The sequence below is a fragment of the Mobula birostris genome, chromosome 7, assembly GCF_030028105.1.
Source record: "Mobula birostris isolate sMobBir1 chromosome 7, sMobBir1.hap1, whole genome shotgun sequence".
Classification (NCBI taxonomy): Eukaryota; Metazoa; Chordata; class Chondrichthyes; order Myliobatiformes; family Myliobatidae; genus Mobula; species Mobula birostris.
In genome coordinates this window covers 72,101,726-72,118,892 of record NC_092376.1, presented here as the reverse complement: position 1 = coordinate 72,118,892, position 17,167 = coordinate 72,101,726, and the positions used below count along the sequence as shown (strand labels likewise).

Here is a 17,167-nt window from a genome sequence, read left to right as displayed (position 1 = left end):
AATTGAATGTGTTGTTTTGGAATTTTCAGAAGGTTTTGGATAAGATGCCACAATGAAGGTTTAGTCTAATCATCCCCCATAATATGACAAACCCACTATCACTGGAACCAAGCCTCTGAAACCACTGTTGCATTCCCAATGTGGTCAGTACAACAATTACGAGGAAAGGAGACCCAAATTATTCTCAGTATTACAACTGCAGTCTCTCGAAGACCTGGTATCATTTCAGTTAATCTTCCTTATTCCTGTGTTCAACCCTCTTGTAATAAAGTCCAACTGATCACCTTCCCTCTTAATCACCCGCAGGACCTGCATGTTGGCTTCAGTGACTTATGCACAACTCCTTTGACCATTAACCCAATCACTCACTGTTTTAAAAGTACTTTGCTCACTTGGTTTATGCGCCAAAGGAGTTGATCTGTTCTTTTCATTCACCGCGCTTGTTCAGATCCTATTGAAGTTTGATGCATTCCTCTTCGTATTTGCGAGCCCCCAGTTGGCTATGGACAAAGAGGTGTGACCCGTGGACCAATGCTGCTAGAACTTAAGCCAGGGCCTGATCAACCCTGTCTGATGTTAAAAGACCCAAAACACCCGATGACCCCAGCTTACATCACTGATGATGTGTCCTAGTGCAACCTAGGATATATCCCAGCACAAGTTTTCAGTCCTTGTCAGTGTAACACTTCCAACTCCATGTTGACTAAACCTTCTTTGTGGCAACTTATCCCAAACCTTCTGAAGATTTAAATACAAGACATCCACTGCTGCACACTTATTAATTCTATTAGCCACATCTTCAAAGAACTCCTTTAGATTAATCCAACATAATATTCTCCAATCCTTTGCTGACCCTGTTCAACCCTATTAATCCAACAACGCTGATGAGGTAACTGAAAACAAAATCATGCTCAAAAAGAGAAAGAAACAAGGATAAATAATTTAGTATACAAAGCAGAATTTAAGGAAAATAAAAAAAGGATTTACTTAAACTTCTGTAGAGAAATTATAAAAAGAATGGGCTGTATATGTCATCAGCCAATAACACAGATTTACTGTTACTATGTACTTATTTAATGCAAAAATGTCAGCAAAATAAGATCCTGTGTCTTTTTTTGTAGTATTAAAGGGGTTGGTAGCTGGACAACACTAGAAAACCATAAAAGAAACATTTTTCTGTTAGAGTACTTAAGCACCAAAAAAGATAGATCTATTCTGATACGCAAGCCCTCAACTGAAGATAAATAAATTCATACTTATCGTCAAAGATCTGTACAAGGCAAAGCTAATCTATTTCTTTACAAGGGGGTGAATTATGAAGTCAAAACTGAAAATAGATTTTCAGCTAGTATTATTAATCATAAGTTGGTTGCTTTTAAAATTACCTTCCTTCTGCATCTAGTGGCTGACCATTAAATGAGTTCTTGTTTGTGGGGGCATACTTCCACCTCTCCAGCTCAGCTGCAATGAAGTACCTTCTCTCTTTGCCAGTTAGTGTAGTCTCTGAAACATTCTGGTTACAATCCTGCACCACAAATAATGCGTGCATACCAGCTGGAAGATAAAAAAAAATATTAAGGCTAGGAAGTGAAAGTTCAAATTTATGAGGGCACAGCAATTCAAGAAAAAAAATATTGAACAGTTTAACGTTCCTGCTTCCTTCTCCTAAAGAACTTTTTTCTTGCTGGTAGAGCGGCTCTGTAACCAAATTATTGTTTTTCATCAAGTTTCAGAAATGATTCAATGAAGTAATGTACCATAGCAATGCCTTGAAACCTGAAACTAGCCTACCAACCCAGCATTTCAAACTGTTCACAGCATTCAATCCAAGTTGGTCTGTGCCAAGAACCATCCGTACCCACTCAACCTAAAGCAGTGCCAAGTCTCCAGAGAACTAACTGGATACAAGGTTTTTAACCTCTCTGGCTCTTACTGAGGTCTTTCCTATAGGGGAAAAAAAAATCAACCAGGATTATCCATCTTACACCAGCAAAAATTAATGGTCACTGGCTTTGTCAGTCAAAAAAAAAAAATCCCAGAAATGTCTTGGAGCAGCCTAAGGTGCCACCAAAGATTTATCTTACAATCTATTCACAATGGGGTGGAGCCTGGGTCATATTCATTGTCCTTCCCCTATAAAAGTGTTTTATACCCTCTCCGGCTCCAAATCTTTATTCCCTTCTTGCAGCAGAACATCCAGAAAAGTAATGTTTGCAGAACCACTTAGGGTTAGCATTTTCTGCAATTCCATAATAGACATAAACACTTGAAATCCAACAGAAAATATGAGATTAAAACCAGTTTTAAATTACTTTAAATATTCTTTTTACAGTCCAGGAGCTAAAATCAGTTTCAGTAGCATGTATTGTTGGAAGTCATCAGTGTAGATATGGATTTGTGAGAATGGGTAAAATGAATGACAACATGTTAGCAGTTTGCTTTATATTGATCCTCCATTGTATTTTTGTTGACTTCATAAGAAATAAAGTTGAGAAAATCCTCTGTTAACTGCCATTCAATTTGCATTTATTACATCAAGACCTGTGTGTGGACATCTAAAACCAATTTTATACCACCTTTTAGTTTAGATTGAAAGGCACACAATTCTAGTATGAGGTTTTGTATTAAACACACAAAATGTCACTAGGTCTCAGTGCTAAGAAAATAAATTATAATATAACCTTAATGTAATTTTAAATTCAACCATTAAATTCTGCCCAGCATCCCAAGTGAATAATAATTAAAGTAATTCAGAAAGTCACTTTCTCACCTTTAATATGGTCATTGACTTGGCACCTTAGTAGCCATATTCCAACATTTCTAGGAAACATTTGCACTGTGGCAAAGGAAGCTGGAAAGAGACTAACAGTATCCACTTTGTACCCTCTGTTAATGAAAGTCTGGCCGTGGAAATACACCGAGTGAACATCAGCTTCATTTCCAATTGAAAACAAGTGCCAGGAAATAGACTGACCTCTGCACATGTTCAGGCCAGGTAACCTTCCAAACACATAGCCATTGATCGCTGAGGAGTCAACGCAAAAACGTAAAGTGAAACATTTTAATTACTAGTGAAAATATTAATGAAAACACTTGTTCATTGATTCAAACGCCATATTTGTGCTATGATTTTAGGGTATACGAAGTAGGATAAGAGCAAGTTATAGCAGAGGTGAAGATTAGAACATAAAGCCTAGAACAGAAAATGCAGCAGGAATTTATCTGCAGGCACGTCGTACTGCAATGACAATCTATTCTGCAGAAGGATCTTGAGACCATATGGGAGCAGACATTTTTACATGGTATCCTGCACTATAGAGAGCCTGCATTTGAAATTCAGCAGAATAAAAATGCATAAGCAGACTGCTACTGGATTTCGTGTCTAACACAACATTCAATGGCAATTTCGAACCCAAATGTTTTGCTTTCCCTTAATAATCTCATTAAAGTTGCATATTGTTTAACTCAAATACCAGGTCTTAAAAAAAACAGAAGAACTCTGCAGAAAGACTTGTGAATGAGGAGACTGGAAGAGTTAAGGTGTTGACTGAAAAATTGGCAATAGTGGGTAACTCGATAGACCTCTGGTGAGTGCTGAGAGAGGAATTTAGGGTACCGGTAGCCCACTTGAATGGAGCTTCAAAACTGGGAGAGTGGCCGCGGTGGAAGATCAATCGTACCATGGACTTAAGTCTCAAGTTATAACAGTCAACATATCTAAAAATTCACTTAAGAGTGCAATTCAGACAAAAATTAACTCAAAAGGTTAACTCTGAGGAGGTAAGGGGAGAGTAGTAGCAGCTTGGTCAAGTAATTGCAGAGTTAATGGCCTGCAAAGGTAAAGGTACAGCCTCCGATGGTGAAAGAAGTAGACCAGAGGCCAGACTTGGGGGGATCCAGAGCTGGTGAAAGCATGACAATCCAGAACCAGACAGCCAAGTCTCCGGTTAAAAGGTTAAACCACTCACCTCTGAAATAAGGAGAACGTCCTCTCTTGTGAATCTTTGAGCTACGGTTATTATGCCATTAACTATATTCAAAGTTACATGGAATCAAAGGGGCAAAAACTGGGGGTTCAGGCCAAAGATTAGATCAGCAATGCCTACACTAAAAGACAGAGCTCAAGAGGCAACTGATTTTCAACACGTATTTGTAACATTCTTAAGTAGAATTTTAAAACTGAGCTGCAAAATCGGACAGGAACACAGGGCACTAAGAATAGAAAGGTGACAATCTGGAGTGGGAGTTGAGGAGGTTCATATTGATGAGGAAAGAGAGCATTAACAAGTGACTGGAAGGGGCATGGAAGTGGTCCAGAATTTTTCCTAGTCTGGGTACAAATCCACTCTAAAGTGGCTATGTCATCGCCTGAGCTGGATTGGGAAGGATTCAGTGGCACAGCACACAGAAAGAGAACAAGAGCCAATATGAAAACTCCTGAAGTTAATCTATGGATTCCATGATGCGATGAAATTATTTCCACAGAGGGTAGAGTCACTTTGCAAGAGTCACTAATTGGTTGTGTATCCATTACTTGCACTCTGCACTGACATTATTTCATTTTTAATGAAATAAATTAAGATCATATTAGTGGAAAACCACTCAAGTCAAGTCACTAGATATTCATCATTGAATTAAGTGATACAAGTGTGTAAACAAGAAGCAGAAATTCTGATAAAAATACACACAGTGCATCATGTTGCTTTCTTGAAAGCCTTCATCATCTTTGTCAACTGTGGATGGCATGCTGCAATACTTATTAATGTTCTCATCTAGATACCAACTCAGGTTTTCATCCACAATGGAGAACATTAAAACAAAATCCTGGTCAACGTCTTTCCGTTTCAGTGTCACCTCATCAAAGGTCCCTGGAAAAGTGTAAACAGAATAGTGCAGTCAGTGTTATCTGTCAAAGACACAATCCATTTACAGACTATTTGTAATGTAGACCACATACATCAAAGACGTTCACCCATGTACTAGATCATTTTTCAGCTTGTATCATTAACATTAATCAGTACTCCACTGCCCTGAAGGGAACACATTTTAATCTGCCATCAATCAGAATTATCACTGACATAAGGCATTAAATTTGTTATTTTGCAGCAGTACAGTGCAAGTGCTTTAAAAATTTCTATAAGTTACAAAAGAAATATCAAAAAGTAGTGCAAAATAATGAGATAGTGTTTATGGGTTCATGGACCATTCTTAAAACGAATGGTGGAGGGGAAGAAGCTGTTCCTAAAATGTTGAGTGTGTACCTCCTTTACGATGGCAGTAATAAGAGAGCGTGTCCTGGGTGGTGAACGTCCTTTATAATAGATGCCGCCATCTTGAAGCATCACCTTTTGAAGATATCCTCGATAGTGGGATGGCTAGTGCCCATGAGGGAACTAGTTGAGATGACAATCCTCAGCAGTTTTTTCCTGATCCTGTGCATTGGCGTTTCCTTAAAGGGCAGTGATGTAACCAGCCAGGGGGCTCTCCACAGTATATCTGTAGAAGTTTGCTAGATCTCCTAGCATCTCCTAGAATCTCCTCAAATTTGCTACAATCTCCTCAAATTCCTCATGAAACATACCTGCTGGTGTGCCTTCCTAATTGCATTAATATGTTAGGTTCAAATTAGATCTTCAGAAATGTCAACACCCAGGAACGTGAAACTGATCATCCTTTCCACTCCTGATCCCTCAAGGAGGATTGGTGTGTGTTCCCTCAACTTTCCCTTCCTGAAGTCCTCAATCAATTCCCTCGTCTTACTGACACTGAGTGAAAGGTGGCTGTTGTGACACCACTCAACCAGCTGATCTATGTCACTCTGGTATGCCTCCTCGTCACCATCTGAAACTCTGCCAACAGCAGTGGCATTATCAGTGACTATTGATGGCATCTGAGCTGTGCCAAGCTACAAAGTCACGAGCCTAGGTACAGAGGCTGGAGCAGCAGGGTAAGTGGGCATTCCTGAGGTATGCCTGTGTTGACTGTCAATGAGGAGATGTCAAAATTCAGGAAAAAGCAATTCAGTCTAGTTAAACTAAAATGTGGACTAATCTATTAAACCATTACCAGGTACCTCCAGCATATGTCGGAGATGAGATATACACAATTTAGCTTTTTGTGCTCACACTCCTGTTCAATGAGATCGTTGCAAATCTTATATTTAATTAACACTTTCTCCTCTTATTCTTCATCCCTTCATTTCCGTAATATTTGAAAAATACCATTCTCTGCCTTAAACACAGTGACTGATCCTCCACGGTCCTGTCAATTTCAAATATTCACTACTCTTTAACTGAAGAAGAGTTTCTTCTCACCTCAGTCCTGAATTGTTAACTCATCATCCCTAGTTCCAGATATCTTAGCTTGAGAGTTGCCACCTCAAAAAAAAACTCTTAACATGTTTATCAGATATAATTTCAATTTCCTAAATATTAATTCTGACAATCCTATTATTATTTTCTAATAATAGTCAAGCATTTTGTCTTCTACTGATAACAAACTCATTGACCTGTAGTTTCTCTTTCACATCTTTCTTAAAGAATGGGCATTCATTTGTACCTTCCAATCTATAGGAGCCATTGTAAAATGATTGGAATTTTAGAAAATGATAACAGTGTCTCCATCAATAACACCTCTTACAATGTTTTGAGATGCTTTCATCAAGTCCTGAGGAAATTTTTAAAAAATTTTTCTACAAACTACAACTGAAAACAACTTGTTTCCATGGCTTTGTGAAAAATCCTTTCACCTTGAATCATATCATGGAGCACAGCTTTCACAATTCTGCTTATTGTGGAGGAAATTCAGCAATTCCTTGTGAGTTTCATAGAGTCAGGATTCCTCTTTTGAGTTTTAAAATGTTCTGATGTTCTAATTCCTAAACCATCACTACATGCTTCTTCATTGCTTTGGACACATCATTGCAACAAGATTCAAAGATCCAAAGTACATTTATTATCAAAGAATGTATAAATTATATAACATGGAGATCTGTTTGCTCACAGGTAGCCACAGAGCAAGAAATCCAAAAGAAGCCAATTAAAGATAAAAAAAATAAAAGACCAACACCTGATGCACAAGAGAAAGATAAAAAAACACACAAGACAAGCAAACAATGGAAGCGAACAACAATATTCCAAACCAAATTCAGTCCTCAGATCCAAACCCCGGAACAGCCCGGAGTACGCCCAAGGCCTGACTTAACAATTCACCATATTAGCTGGCATGGAGCACAGCAGCCGGGGCAGTCTTCATAGCCTCAGTACCATGAAGAAAGGAGTGAACACCACGGAAAGCGAGTGAAGTCGGCTCTCGCCTCAGATCTCGATACCCTATCTTTTTAGTCTATCTGCGCCAGTATTTAAATTGACCAAACAACAGAACAGGAAAAGGCTCCAGCGCCCTGGAGAGAGGAGTGAACAGCACTGAAAGGGAGAGAAATCAGCTCTCACCTCCGATCTGGGCTGGCATTTAAACTGTCTAAACAACAGCTCATAACTCGCACCAGGACCCGGCTATTGTTAAATAGCAGTAGTTGCAATAGCCGGTATTAAAAAAAATGACTTCACATTGATCTGCATCTTAGGCCAAAGTTTCTCCTCCAGTGGAGTCAAATGAAGTATGTGGAGTATATTGTAACATAGCTAATTTGCTAACAGCAGCTTCCTAGTAGGGAAGTGGTGTGGCCCAATTTCATCTTCATTTAACTAATTAATCTTCTCCGGAGGAAGAAATCCATAGGAGGTGAAAGTCTGTAACTCTGAAATGTACGCTCCCAGTTACATCAAATATAAATCACTGACATTCATCCCGACTGCCCCACCCTGCCACCTATACTCCATTTGAGCCTCTCCTGTCCTTTTCTGATGTTAGTGTTAATGAAAGAAATGCCACAAATAATTGGAGTCAGCAACATTTTAAATCCACTGATCAAGCCACTTAACTGGTATCAGAGTCAAACAATAGATTAATTTATCATTGGACAGTGGAAGTTTTTTTTCTGGAATAGTTCAGTACCAGGTTAAAAATAAACTGAGGCGATTGCTGTGCTAGATGGATTTGGTCACATTTATGGTGCGGGTGTACCTTCACAGAATGAATCTACAATTCTGAAGGATCTGCTGAACTGTCCAGGAGAAACTCTGCAATTTACGGAGTTGATTTAGCATTTACAATTCCACCAAACCTGCAAACTCACTGGTGGTACTTGGTACAATACAAAGACGCCAGCTTAGAAATTCTATTATACAGCAGAACATTTTCGGATTTTATACAATCAAATTTAAGGAAAAATTCTGTTGCATTTATCTTAGCAGAGAAATTGAGTTAGTTGCCATTTTTGGACCATGCTGAGAGTGCAGATAACATGTAAGTACAGGGAGGCCATCAACAGCATATAGTACAGTCACTGGCAGTTAATTAATCTAGACAAGCCTGTCCTGCAAATGACACAGCCCATGCATGCTGAAGTAGATCTTCACAGCACATACTTCCGTGCAAGTTAGGCCTCCCTGAAGATTTAGCCTAATATCTCATACTAACACCACCCACCTTGTTCTAAATCTCCATACAGCTCTACTTTTAAACCCCACGTTGATCTCTAGCACACCCACCCCAATCCTGAAGGCTCATCTGATGCCCAGTGTCCTATAGCATTCCTGCATCACAACCCACTCCCTCAGATGCCTCAGACCCTATCCCCTTCCCACTCCCAATTTTCAGTTGGCGGTCTTTGGGATCATGGCTGACCTGCCCACTGTTGAGCTGGCAGGGTAGAGGACTTTGTTTATACTGGTGTGTAAAAGAATCTTTGGAACAGTAGTATTGTGTGGCTAGCTATGTAAAAATAGACGGTTTCCACCTTGACAATCTTCTCCAATGCACGTCAGTCAAATCAAAACCATTGTAACCTCCCAAACCCAGGAATTTAGTTTTTAAGATGGTTGAACAACCAATGAGTGACTATACCTTTTTTACATGTTAACAGTGCTCCAATCAAACCTGATGAAATGTCCTTGGGAGCATCCACATGGGAATGGTAAATCCATGTTAAGCAGTTGGGATCAGCATCTGTCGGTCTATATAGTGCCTTCACTGTCCATCTGTAAGTGTGGTTTCCCCCTGCCGGAACAGCGTTGTCCATCTTCTGCTTACCAGATGTACCATCAGGATAAAAAGCACCTGAAAGAAAGAATCTCTCAAACTACAAAAACTGGAATGGTCTTAGTTAACAACCAAATGCAATCTCCGAACATAGCAAATCTTCATTAAATAAGGTGATTCTTATCTTCTGTAACTTCAAAATATTAAACTAATCCAAAGGAAAATACAGGGATCCAAAATGCAGGTCTAACTTCGAGTTGACATATGCAATTCATGTATTTGTAAATATAACTCGTAATGAATTATTTAAACAAAGAATGCTTAATCAAAAAAATATATACACACATATACATTGTGTATATACACTTAACTGTATAAACACTATATCATGTAATATAACTGCTATGTACAGACATCCACAGCATAGTAAATTTTCTATTGTCCCATTCAGACCTAAAGATTTAACCGCTGTGGGGGATTTCTTACTCTTGTGGGATAACGTCTTTTCTGACAAGGAATTTCACTCTGCTTGGCAGGTGAGATTAGTGGCTGTGAAACAATCTCAGGTTCTGGGGCGCCCTCTGTGCTGGTTTTAGGAGTTGACTCTGGGACTGCAGAAAGTGCTTCTGACTGTTGTGGCATCATCCAGTATCTATCTTAATTCGTTTTCGGTTGGCTACATTGCAGGCGATGTGGCATGCAAATAGTGGATGGATATCCGATCAACTTGTAGCTTTTTCAGACAATCACATCTCTACAATGCAGGGACTCATACCACATAAAAGCTCAATGTGACTTTTTAGTTGTTGTATTTCACCGTTACGAATGTCATTCCCACAGGAGTTATCTTTTCCCCAGTACAAGTTCTTAGCTGGATATCTGCAGACTTTAATTCAGTAGCTTTGAAATGCCCTTCAAACTAACTCTGAGGAATGGCTGAAACAGTATCCAATACCATTTTAATTAATTTGCCATTCACTTTGAAATACATCCAAAACGTGAGCCTAAGTTTATGTTTAGTTCAAGCAAGGCGTGCACATATCATGTGGTAGTGTGATGATGTATGCAATTCACATATTCACACATGTAACTCGTAGTTAACTATTTAAATGATCAAGAATGCTTAATCAACCAATATACATGCACACAAGATCACTCAAACATTGCTTAAATATTAAATACACAACAATGATGAACAAGGAAAGATTGAAATGAAAGATGTCCCAATGGCAAAGACTGAGGAGGATGAAAGCAGCAATTAATTAATAGTTATTAACAGTTCATTTCACATTTTTCAACAATATTCTTTTACATTAATGTCCAGAAGGACTAAGAATTAAGTCTCCAACAGAAAGAAGTACCATTTAGAATTTTAAACTGTCCATTTCCATGTTACCTCACATGCATTTCTTTTTTTTTTAAATTTTATTTTTATTTGGATAAGGAATTCACAAATACCATGTACTTTTTTCACACATATAACCTTCTCCATTTTTTTATATGTATAAAACTACAATTATTTATACATTCTTAAGTACACATTGAGATGATATAAAAGGAAAATAAACATTTAAATAGATAATTATGTACTGTGGTAAATCTAACCTATTAGGCTAAGTAATGGAATTAGTTCTTAAGAAAAATGGTAATAATAGTTTCCATATAATCCTTCTGGACCACTTCCACTGGTCCAAAATGTTGTATATAAGCCTATGTATCAACCATTGTAGGTGTTACCTCTGACATGTATGCTCTTTGGGTACAGATTAAATTTACCAAAATATAATAAATCCAAATCAGGCGATGTTGGAAAAAATTAGTGCACATCAAATTGAAAACTAACTCTTTGCAAACTCGAGCGTCCTACAAGAGTCACAGAAATCATAAAAGAGTATCTTTCTGTTACAGATATTAGTTGCCAATCTCACTTAAAACCACAAGACAGTTAAGAAGGTTAAGGAAGTTATACATTTTCATAACCATCTGAATGAAATGCTTAGAGATTGATCTCATGTATTGAGATACAATAAGAGCTATGCATGTACAGAATAGTACAAGAGTTGCCATCAGTCTCCTTTGCTACAGGACTTCATTATTTCATTGAAATATGGCAGCGCACTTTAAATTTCCATGTAACTCCAAAACACAAAAATAATTGAAAAAAAAAATGCAGCTGGGGATAACTAGTGTATGTTCAGTTTTACTTTAGTGAAGCACGCACATACGACGTAGTGATGTGATGACATATACCATTCATGTACATTTACATTCAACCCATAATGAAATATGTAAACAGAATGCTTAATCAAACAATATATTTACGATGTTACTCAAACTTTACTGAAATATTAAATACTGAACACTCCTCCCTGCTTAGCTATAATCCAAGTCAATATAGAATTAACCATAAATATACAAATATATACACACACACATACATACACGTATATTGAAAATATATTTATTTATATACAGTATCTATTTATGTGAAGCCCCCCGCCCCCAGCCAGCCTCAGGGTCGCTCGGCTCGCTGTCGCCTAGGGAAACAGCCCTTGGCCCCGCCAAACTGGGTAATCAGTTTGTGTGGATGCTACGTGATGTACCCTACCCCGCCCAAATAACAGACATTACACCAGATACGATTAAATGATTTACAGTTTATAGATATTACTGGAACTATATAATTAGTAGAGAATAAAATATAAAAGGAAAATAAAAGGTGCCACACTTATCAAAGTTCAATCTCTTCGTGCACAAACAGTTGGAGCTCAGGACCCTTCTTCACCCTGCAACCCCTCGGACCACCTCGACCAGCCGCCTGGTACCAACAACGGTGGTCGACCAGACGCTCCACACAAGTCCGTCGCCGTGTCCTGTCCTCGCTGAACGCCCCGCTCTGGGTGCGACCCCGTTAGCAGACTCACAGCATCTGGTCCATCCTCTGTCTCTCTCTCCCGCCTTCTGCCCCAAAACCCCGCGCATACAATATCTTACAGATACACCAAAAGCATAACAAGTATCCCAGTTGGTTCATAACATCTTTTTATCAGTAACGTGATCCAAACAAACTGCTAGCGGGAGGACTTTCTCAGCAGTTAACATAACAAAGAAGCCTTTTCAATTATAACATAACAAAGAAGCCATTTTAAAACAGAAACCCCTTACATATGAAAAGTGTGAAAACATCCAAGGTGGGTGAATACTTCTTGTAGGCACATCAAACATCTTTCCTGATGAGGGATTTCACTCTGCATAACAGGGGAGACTTGTGGCTGTGAAACAATCTCAGGTTCTGTGGTCTCCTCCATGGTGGTTGTAGGAGTTGAGTCTGGAACTGCAGGAAGTGGTTCTGACACCTCAGGACAATTTTCTTCTCCAACAATTGATTCGCTCTGCTCAGCTGATCAATGTGTCATCTCCAGCTGCAATCTCCACTGTGTAGGAGAGCGGTCTAGTTGTGACTTTAATCTTTCCAAGTACCCACCTTTGATCACCTCTGTAGTACCTTACCAGGACTGCTTGTCCAGGAGTGAAACATCAAACATCGTTGTTTGAGGAGCCCTCAATGTGCCTCAGCTGTTTGTCCTGTGTACTCCTTCTGAGATTGGGTTTGAGAAGAGCCAGTCATGAGTACAAGGGAAGACCCATGAACAGGATAGCTGGTGAGTTGTTGGTTGTGGAGAGTGCTGCAATATGATATGCAAGGAGGAAATTGGTGAACTTCTGATTCAGTGCCAGTGTAGTGTGTTCTGCTGACATTGCTCACAGTGTCTTCTCTAGACTCTGGATAAACCTTTCCACCAAGCCCAGTGTAGCAGGGTGGTATGATGCAGATGTAACATGGCTTATTCCATTCATTTTCTTTTTATGTCATGGTGGCGTAATGACGTATGCCATTCACATATAACCCGCAATGAATTATGTAAACAAAGTATGCTTAATCAAACAATATATTTACTATATTACTCAGATATTACTGAAATATTAAATACACAACACCAACTTTGTGAAAATAGACTGTGAGAATAGCATGCCAATGTCCCTTTTACTCTCGGTGGAACATTAAAAACTTATTTAAGTGCAATGCATTTGTGAAATAAAGGTGAATAACATGAAGGCTTACTAATTTCCAAGTAAAATTCCCTGGAAATTTGTTATAATGTTGTATAGCATCTTTTAAAAAGTCAGTTAAAATTATGTTATGATATTAATGGGAAATAACCTAGTTCAGTGCCTAAGTCAAATGTCAGTGTTTTAAGGAACAGCAAAAAGTTCTTCCTTGTATCCCGAATTAAATAAAAATCTAAGAAAATCACACTGCTGCTAGTGGAAAGTTACTTTCCGCATATTTTCTCCCTACATTATAGCAATGATTATATGTCAAGAGTACTACGATGGCTGTTGTGTACTGGGATCTCCTGGGTTGGAAAAGGTGCTACATAAATGAACATTATTTTACTTCTATGAAGCAAAATTACCTTCAGAACCTTTTTCATAGAAGACTCCATGTGGATGCACAGAGTAGGGGCGAGATGCAAAGTTTTTAAAGTGAATAATAATCACATCTTCCACTTCGGCCCTGAGCACTGGGCCTAGAAATCCCAGCCAACTAGGTTTAGGAATCTCAGTCAAGTACGTTCCATCAGTAAATTGTTTATACACAGCCTTCTTGTACAATTGCCCAATCCTGTCTGTTCCACTCTTTAGATATAGTGGTGTACGTCTACGTAAAAACAAAAAGAAGCGTAAGTTTAAAAGAAAAATTGTTAATTATGTGCATACAATCAAAACATTCATTCTTATACTGGTTGTTGAAATACTTCTCCTAACTTGAAATTTCTCATCATCATAAGTCAAAGAAATGAAGAGGCTGTGAAGAATTTCAAATTAGAAACCTTGAGAAATGTCTTTTTGTGTTATATCCTTAGTTTTACCTGGAACTTTACTGAAGATGAAATGCCAGCCCTGACACTCCACTGACTATAAAATAAAATGAGGTACTCAGGTTAAAGGATCTAAAGGACTCCCGAGTTTGACAATCAGGCAGAGGGTTCAGTCCTGACACTCCACTTAGTCAGCTCAAACCCTGGAATACTTAGCTCCTTGAATTAATAAGCATTTGAAAAACAGACTGGGAGCTTGCCCAAATTTTAGCACGTTTCCAGATTCTGCAGAGACCTATGATAAGGTTGCCTACCTTTCTATAATGTCCCAGGAAGTTCTGATAGAGGGAATAAATAGCTTCATCTCAATTCCCATAAGGGTGTTGTCAATTCAAAGGAAAACTCAGGCTTGAGTTCCAATAAAAAGATTATGACCAGAAACGTATCGCATTTGTTATGTACCCCTAGGGTTCATATTTTCTGTGGACTGTCACTTTAAAACGTCGGGCGAATGAGACTGGGGGAGGGGGATATGTATGGGGTTATTTGAATGTTATGATTTCTCTGCAGCTTGTTTCGAATATACAAGGACACACAGACCACACAGACACACACAGTTAAGAGTCAAGATGGATTTGGTCCATGGAAGACACCAGTGAGTCAGTTGCTGGTTTAAAACTTTCAGTAGCTCAAAAGGGGTGAGTTGAGATCGATCCTAGTTATTGATAAATGATTCTCACAAGTTTTCTGCAACTAGAACAAGTTTGCAGAAAGAGAAGAGAGGAGAGATGGACTTGAAACAGAAGAGACCTAGTGACAAAGAGATCACTGCTTGGACTCTCTAAGTAGCCTGTGAGGGTGAGTTTGTTTCCATTCGACAACGAAAGTGTGATTGTCACTTAGTTAATCCACAGGAGTGTGCTCTCTGGTGAGGGGAAAACCTTTATGAATACCACATATGTACTTACCCTTTGTCTGGGTATGGTAGTTCACTGAAGAAAGGTACCCCGTGGCAAATCACTGTTGGAGTTATTTTGTATGTCATGGAACTGGATAAGTGGCTATCATGTTGTGTGTTTGGGGTAACCTTGTGGAATCTACCGGTGTGTCGACCCTTACCTGGGTGGTGGTTCCCTTGAAGAGGGTCCCCTTTGTGATAAGCTACTGTTGGAGATAATGCATATGTGGATTCTGTTTGAGTATCCTGTAGCCACCACTTTGAGATGTCCCGTAGCTGAATTCGGGTGTGGTACCACTTGTGTTGAAAGCATATTCGTTGAAGATCACTGTCGGTAATATTTTGTGTGTGGAGTGGAACACCTTTGGAGATAAAACCTACCACTATTGTTATCTTATATTGCCGTCGTGGAATCTGTGGAATATCGACGTAATTGCCTTCTCACAACATTCGCCTGTGGATTACAAACACCTTGCACTAATTAACCTGTGCATCTGAACTGAAGTTTTCTTACCTACCATCGTGAGACTATATCACTTACCACCTAAGTTTGAAGAAGTTTGGGTTTTATATTTCCACACCTATATATGCATAAACTTTGCTAACCTGTTTGATTTATCTAGTTTTATATTACTGCATTGTGTAGTGACGAATAAAAATAGTGTTAGTAAACAGCAAAACCAGACTCCAGGTGTGTTCCATTTCTGCTGGTTCTTTTAACCCATTATGGGGTACGTAACACATTCCTTTCTCTAGAGTGCCTGATAACATGCCACAGCAACACCATCCTTATGGTTCTTGCCCTCACTTTCTTCACTATCCAATTATATCAATAAGCAGCGGAAATGTCAGTCCTGAAAAGTACTGTGAAAGTAGGGAGCGATCAAAGGGTTCTAGGATGTGCGAAAGACTGAGTCCTGATGAAGGGTCTCAGACCGAAATGTCGACTGTTTACTCCTCTCTATAGATGCTGTCTGACCTGCTGAGTTCCTCCAGCATTTTGTGAGTGTTGCAAGGGATTCTAGGTCAGGAACCAAAGGGGAGGTAATGTTTTTAATTATCATGCTTCATTTTAACGCGTTCAATGATTTCCATGAGCTGCTATTTGTTTTAAATATATTTCTGGAGCTCATTCCGAGCATGCAGCTCTTCCCTTCCTCTTACACACCATGCTGCAGTGTCATTCTTTTCTCAGGCTTCAGATAAGAACAACTGTCAGGGCCAATGCAGTTAGAGATTGATCTGTATATTTTAGAGAAGGCTTGCAAATGAATATCCTTAACACATCACATAAAGTTGCAGTCTGGAGGAGATACTGCTTGGGAAATTCTTATGCCCCAGTTCAAACTGTCTCTCTGACACCATATACTTAGCTTATGTAACAAATTTATTAATACTTGTTGTAAATCAATACAAAATGTTTTACATATTGAAAGGATTCTTTACAAAATATCTATAGGAAGTAATAAACATGAGAAAATCTGCAGACGCTGGAAATCCAGAGCAACACGCACAAAATGCTGGAGGAACTCTGCAGGCTAGGCTTCATCTATGGAAATGAATAAACAGTCGACGTTTTGGGCTGAAGCCCTTCTTCAGGCCTACAGTAAGTACTTGAGATCAAACTCAAACAGAATACAGCATTTTCTCCATTTCATTTAAATAGCACATTTTAAAAGTATTTCCCAGACTCAAACAGAAATTGAAGTCTGACCCTGGGAAGCAGAGGAAATGTCAGTCCTGAAAAGTACTGTGAAAGTAGGGAGCAATCAAAGGGTTCTAGGATGTGCGAAAGACCGCGAGTCCTGATGAAAGGTCTCAGACTGAAATGTCGACTGTTTACTCCTCTCTATGGATGCTGTCCGACCAGCTGAGTTCCTCCAGCGTTTTGTGAGTGTTGCAAAGGATTCTAGGTCAGGAACCAAAGGGGAGGTACCTTACGATGTTTTTAATTATCATGCTTCATTTTAATGCTTTCAATAATTTCCATGAGCTGCTATTTGTTTTAAATTAACTTTTTATTGCAAGCTTTTAAAATTATTTTCTTCACTTTTAATAGTTTTTAATTATTTCTGGAAGTCAAAGATTTATATAAGTTCCAAATTCATGATAGCCTCAGCAGCAGGCAAGTCACAACTCCACTTTTGTTCCGGAAATGCCAGAGGGCACTTTGAGAGTTGGGGCTGGGCATTTCACTATCCAAGGCCTGACTACTGACTTGAAG

General features: G+C 38.9%; 1 protein-coding gene across 2 annotated transcripts in view; it reads right to left on the bottom strand.

Moving 5' to 3' along the window:
- The window catches only part of LOC140200288 (ferroxidase HEPHL1-like), a 79,048-nt gene that overhangs the window by 50,105 nt on the left and 11,776 nt on the right, over positions 1 to 17,167 (bottom strand). For both annotated transcript variants that reach the window (XM_072263392.1, XM_072263391.1), the window contains exons 2-6: positions 13,581 to 13,825; positions 8,968 to 9,180; positions 4,689 to 4,868; positions 2,771 to 3,025; positions 1,386 to 1,554 (exon numbers count right to left, since the gene is read on the bottom strand). In XM_072263392.1, coding sequence (XP_072119493.1) covers positions 1,386 to 1,554; positions 2,771 to 3,025; positions 4,689 to 4,868; positions 8,968 to 9,180; positions 13,581 to 13,825 — 1,062 coding nt within the window. The remainder of the gene's footprint in view (positions 1 to 1,385; positions 1,555 to 2,770; positions 3,026 to 4,688; positions 4,869 to 8,967; positions 9,181 to 13,580; positions 13,826 to 17,167) is intronic.